General features: G+C 51.4%; 1 protein-coding gene across 2 annotated transcripts; it reads left to right on the plus strand.

Annotated features, from left to right (window-relative positions):
• The first annotated feature begins 1791 nt into the window (after positions 1-1791).
• On the plus strand, positions 1792-5852 carry LOC102256989. 2 transcript variants are annotated; one of them, XM_014532468.1, is made up of 2 exons: positions 1792-1803; positions 3553-4984. In XM_014532468.1, the coding sequence occupies exon 2, from the start codon at positions 3601-3603 to the stop codon at positions 4840-4842; it is 1242 nt and encodes a 413-aa protein (XP_014387954.1). In that variant the 5' UTR covers positions 1792-1803; positions 3553-3600; the 3' UTR covers positions 4843-4984. The 2 variants fall into 2 exon arrangements, with proteins under 2 accessions (XP_014387954.1, XP_005885236.1); XM_005885174.2 differs by lacking the exon at positions 1792-1803 and adding an exon at positions 5683-5852 and having other exon boundaries at positions 3572-4825.
• The last annotated feature ends 228 nt before the right edge of the window (positions 5853-6080 follow it).

Genomic DNA, 6080 nt, shown 5'->3' on the forward strand with positions numbered 1-6080 from the left:
GGGGTGGGAAGAGTGACCTCAACAGGTCAGATGTCAGGGGGCACAGGAGGACTTTGGCCTTTATCTCAGCGATGGTGGGAACTATTGAAGCTGTTACACAGCACCCAGACCGGCCTGATGAGCGGCTGTGATGGCTCCCTCTAGCCGCAGGGTGGGGAAGAGCAGAGCCCATTGAAGAACATCCCAGCTGTCAGGGTGAGCCCTTCCTTCTCAGAGCTCCGCCGGCACGATTCTGCGCAAGGACCCTCAGAAACTTCCAGCAACAACAGGTGGACTCACACGTCCATGCACCCAGTCCAAATGGAGCGGGCAGGCTGGCCTTCCGCTGCGCTGGATGGGTGACAAGGAACCACTGGCTGCTTCCCACGGGCCGTGTCTGAGGGAAGTCTCCTCCCTACAGTCGGCCTCTCTGAGCCTCCCTGGACTTGCCCAGCTGGCTGCGCCCTGGCTTCTGGCTTGTCACAGCCAGAATAATGAGATGAGACACGTGGGCCCCCAGCCAAGTCCTTCCACATCACCAAGTCGGGTGGGAAAGGGGCCAGGCCTGGGAACTGTGCCGCCGCCCAAGCACCACAGGTGACTCCCTCCCCACACGGGGCCCTGCTCCCTGGCCTGCTTCCTTCCCTAGGAACTGTGTCACTCACCCAGCCTCTTGACCTACTCTACACTTTTTATTATTTTTATTTTTTAATATATTTTTTCTTGATTTCAGAGAGGAAGGAAGAGGGAGAGAGAGATATAAACATCAATGATGAGCGGGAATCATTGATCAGCTGTCTCCTGCACGCCCCGCACTGGGGATCGAGCCTGCAACTCGGACATGTGCCCTGATCGGGAATTGAACTGTGACCTCCTGGTCCATAGGTTGGTGCTCAACCACTGAGCCATGCTGGCCGGGCTCCATGGGCTATTTAGACTTCATTGGATGCATGTTAAAAATCATATATGCAGTTTTATTTATTTATTTAAATCAGCATATATGTATTAGAAATTACATCCTTTGTAACTGCACTTATGAGAAAGTTGAGATAGCCACTGAACATCATGCAAGGACGTGCTTAGATATTTCTCAAAGTTATTTGAAGGCGTGCAGAAGTGAGGAAACACTGTCAGGAGCTGCTGCTGAGGGTGAGATGCCAGCGCAGTCGTCTGACTCAGGATGGAATCCTGCCTCCCCTGCTACCAGAGCTTTGAACGTGGGCAGGTACTGCTTGTTCTTGGGTTTGCATGTCTGTAAATGAGGGGCAATTGTAATACTGACCCCTGCCCTAACCGGTTTGGCTCAGTGGATAGAGCATCGGCCTGCGGACTCAAGGGTCCCACGTTCGATTCCGGTCAAGGGCATGTACCTTGGTTGTGGGCACGTCCCCAGTAGGGGATGTGCAAGAGGCAGCTGATCGGTGTTTCTCTCTCATCAATGTTTCTAACTCTCTATCCTTCTCCCTTCCTCTCTGTAAAAAATCAATAAAATATATTAAAAAAAAATACTGACCCCTTCTGGTTGTTCTGGGAGTAACTGAGCTGGAGGAAGTAGTGGCTTTATCTGCCCGCCCAGAAGGAGGGCAATAGCAAAAAAGGAAGTAGGAAGTAGGAAGTAGTGATCAGGGCTGGCACAGGAAGGGACCATCCATTTAGCTGAAGAAAGGCAAGGGGGAACCTGGTCACGAAAACACAGCCTGGCTCTCACAACCACATCAAAATTACAACTAAACTACAGAACAACCATCATCCAGAACTGCCTGAAATCTCACTGAAGAGAAGTCCTACAACTAGAGATTTAAAGAAAAAGCCACATTGAGCCTGGTATGTGGGGCCCAGACATGGAACGGGCTGAAAATTGGGAGGGATATCTCGGCCGTCCCAGCCTCACACCAGGCCTCCTACCCCAGGGTTCCAGGGCTGGAAGAGAAATCCCCATAACTTCCGGCTGTAGAAATGAGTGGGGATTGAGGCCAAAGGGAGGGAGGGCTCCTGGAGTCCCAGCAGGGCCCGGGCACTCATTCAGATTCACTGCCTCTGAGTCCATTGCTGAGGCAGCTGCTTGAAAGAAACTGGAAATGGAATTGTTTGTTTTGTTGTTTTGTTAATCCTCTCCTGAGGATATTTCTACTACTTTTCAGAGAGAATGGAAAAGAGGGAGGAAGGGAGAAGGGGGGGGGGGGGGGGGGGGGGGGGGGGGGAGGAGAGAGACATCAACTGGTTGCCTCCCACATGCGCCCCAACTAGGGGCAGGGAAGTGAAACCATTCAGTGCAGGGAAGTGAAACCCTTCAGTGCATGGGCCGAAGCTCTTACCCTGAGCATCATAGGCAAGGGCGGGGCCATTGTTTTTTTTGTGTGTGTGTGTGTTTTTTTTTATGTGTGTGTGTGTGGTTTTTTTTTTTTTTTTTTTTTTTTTTTTTTATGAGCCCTTCTCCAAAGAGCCTACAGGCAAGGGCCATATCTGAGTCCCTGCCCCATCCAACTGGCTTTTAATATGATGGCCTGTCTTGGCTCATGCTTCAGACTTTTCTAAAATCACTCAAATAAGCAGCATCTAGCCTCAGCATGCAGTACCTCTCACAAAGTGGCCCCAGGCCCAGCACTAGCAGCATCTGGCCTTGGTTCACAGCTTGGCGTCTCCTGGGCATCTCCAAGCCCAGCACAAGTAGCAGCCTGTGCAGATTGCTTTGTAGCTTAAGCCCAGTAGCCCTGGGCAGAACACAGGTAGTGGTTGACCTGGGCCAGCACCTCCTAGGAGGCCCCAGAGCCAGCACACCTGGTGGACAGCTTCAGACCAGGTTGAAGCACCACCAACTTCCTCCACAGGGGACACACTCAAGGGGTGGACTCAGCAGGCACCACTGCCCCACTGAGGTAAGTCCAGCTCTGTGGGGTACACCCTTGAACAGTTGACCTTCCACAGTGGTTGGTGCTTGCAGCTGATTGACCTGGGGGTAAATAACTCCCATTGAGGTGCCTACAGCAATCGAGGCTCAACTACAGTAGGAGGGTGTACAGAGCACATGATGGTGTAGGTTGGGGGCACAACTGGAGTGCCCAGCTTAGGTGATCAGGGAGGCTGTGCCACTGGACCCTAAAGGACACCTACTATATTAGGCCACTGTACCAAGCCCAGGACACATAACAGCTCTACCTAGTACACAGAAGCAGACACAGGGAAGATGCCAAAGAGGGGGAGACAAATAAACATGTCCCAAAGGAAAGAACAGAACAAAAGTCCAGAAAAAGAACTAAACAAAATGGAGACAAGCAATCTAATAGATGCATAGTTCCAAACACTGTTTATAATGATGGTACTCAGTGAACTTAGGGGAACAATAGTTGAACTTAGAACTTTAACAGCATAAAAAAGGACATGGAGCCCTGGCCAAAGTGGCTAAGTTGTTTGGAGCATTGTCCCATCTCCGAAGGGTCACTGGTTCGATTCCCAGTTAGGGCACATACCCAGGTTGTTGGATGGAACACTGGTTGGGAGCATATGGGAGGGAACCAATGTTTCTCATATTGATGTTTCTATCTCTATCTCTCTCTGCCTCTCCCTTCCTTTTAGTCTAGAATCAATAAAAAATATATCCTTGGGTGAGGATTAAAAAAAGATATGGAAACCATAAAATGGGACGTGGAAACCATAAAAGGGTACATGGAAACCATAAAAAAGTACATGGAAACCATGAAAGGGGACATGGAAACCATAAAATGGGACATGGAAACCATGAAAAAGGACATGAAAACCATGAAAGGGGACGTGGAAACCATAGAAGGGGACGTGGAAACCATAAAAAAGGACACGGAAACCATGAAAGGGGACATGGAAACCATAAAATGGGACATGGAAACCATGAAAAAGGACATGAAAACCATGAAAGGGGACGTGGAAACCATAGAAGGGGACGTGAAAACCATAAAATGGGATGTGGAAACCATAAAAAAGGACACGGAAACCATAAAATGGGACATGGAAACCATAAAAGGGGACGTGGAAACCATAGAAGGGGATGTGGAAACCATAAAATGGGACATGAAAACCATAAAATGGGACAGGGAAACCATGAAAAAGGACACGGAAACCATAAAAGGGGACAGGGAAACCATAAAATGGGACAGGGAAACCATGAAAAAGGACATGGAAACCATAAAAGGGGACGTGGAAACCATAACAGAGGACATGGAAATCATAAAAGAAGAAAAGGAAACCATAAAAAAGGACACAGAAACCGTAAAAAAGAACCAGTTCTCAGTGACCCCTGGTCAGGGCCTGCCCCCCATTGCACAGACTGGGTCACCATCCATGGTGGGCATGGTATCCCAAGGTGAGGAGAGTGGCCCTTCACCAGCCCAGCTAGGGGTCTTGGTCCTCAGTGAGCAGCAGCCAATCTCCAAAAAATCCCTGGCCTGGAGCGGGGTCCTCGAGTGGAAGGAGAAGTTCAAACCAGGCACCAACATCCCGCTGATGCGGTCACTGCCTTGCCAGGTCTACGTGGATCATGGTGAGAACCTGAAAACAGACCTGTGGCCTCAGAAGCTGATCATGAACTTGCTCCCCTCGCAGCTGCTGATCCCACTGGGCCATTATATCCGGAACTCAAGGAGGGTCCAGTTCTCCTTCACCAACCTGGACCTGGAGTCCCACAAAAGCCTCTACCGCATTATAGGCAACGGCTGTGGGGGCTTTGTGCACTTTCTCTTCATGGACCACAGCAAGTTGCACATATATATGCTCCTGTTGTCCCGCAAGAAGAAGACCTTCATGGGCCTCATTCCCTATGACCAGAAGGGCTTCCTCAACAGAATGGGGCAGATTGTACGGCAGGAGCTCAAGAAAGGTGAGTTGGGGGCATAGCAGGCACTGCCTGGGCTGAGCCCCCTTCCGGAGGACCAGGCTAGTTCCTCACAGAATCTGCTCTAGCTCCGCCAACCACCGTCTGAGCCTCAGGGCACTGTGGAGGCCGCTGCAGCCTCGGGGCAGCCTCAGCCCAAGCGTGTTGCCCAGGTTCCCCCCAGGTACTGCCCAAGGCCCTCCAAGGACAGCTCCCAGCCTGGCCCTTCTGCACCTATCCTTTGGCCCCAGAACCCTGGGGCCAACTGTGGAGTCTCCTCCTCAACCCACTCCTGACCCAGTGTGCCCCCCTTTCGTCCCCCCCGCCCTCGCCAAGCAGGCTTCCCTCATTGCCTCCAACCACCAGGGGTCCCTGCATTGTTGACACCACCACACCAGGCCTGGGGCTGCCCTAGCTGGGGCCCCCACTCTTACAACTGCCACCAACCCAGCCCTGGCCAGCACAGCTTCCCCCGGGGGCTCCACTGCCAGGTCACATGCTCCTGAGCTTTGGGTCTGGAACCCACTCATCCTGACTTCCTCCAAATGGAGCAGTGGTTGCTGGGAACCTTTGAGGAAAGACAGGCTGTGGGCTGTGGTTAGAGCCCAGGCTGTCCACCATTTGGCTGTGATCCCTGCAAGCCGATGGAGACAATGACCCGTGGGTGGGATGGGAGTGGAGGGAGAGGTCAGGGGTGAAAAGAGAAGTCCTGGCTCCGGCAACTGAATGCTCCAGCACAGACAAATCCCGCAGCTTCTGGTCTCCACATAGGCACATGGAAAGTTCCCTATGTATGTCCTTTGGGGGTGCAACGGCAAATCTGCCAGAATCTAGGACCCAACATGTTTTCTGGTTTCCCACAGGTCCTTAGACTTCCACTGTCAAACACATGCCCAAGAATGTTCACTGCAGTATGTATTCCTAATTGAGGAGAATGAGATGTTCTAGAGAAAGAAGACCTGGAGCAGCTTGGGCTGAGATAACAAAGGACTGCACCGAGGACTTCAATAACAGAAATGCATTCTCTCACCACTCTGGAGGCTGGATGTCCAAGATCCAGGTGTTGGAAGGGTTGGGTTCTTCCAAGGCCTCTCTCCTTGGCTTGTAGATGGCCATCGTCTTCCCCTGTTCCTCTGTGTATCTCTGCTGTGGTTACAAAGAACGAGGGGCAAGGGTGGGATGACGGGGACTTTATTTACTTGTGTATGTCTGTATGTGTGGCAGATTGGATTATTCTCAATTCTTCACTCTCTGCCTTGCC

This window comes from Myotis brandtii, unplaced genomic scaffold, assembly GCF_000412655.1.
Source record: "Myotis brandtii unplaced genomic scaffold, ASM41265v1 scaffold896, whole genome shotgun sequence".
NCBI classification, from domain to species: domain Eukaryota; kingdom Metazoa; phylum Chordata; class Mammalia; order Chiroptera; family Vespertilionidae; genus Myotis; species Myotis brandtii.

Excerpts from the sequence above, each read along its gene's own strand:
- LOC102256989 (XM_014532468.1), top strand. The coding sequence starts at position 3,601 with ATGGAAACCATAAAATGGGACGTGGAAACCATAAAAGGGTACATGGAA.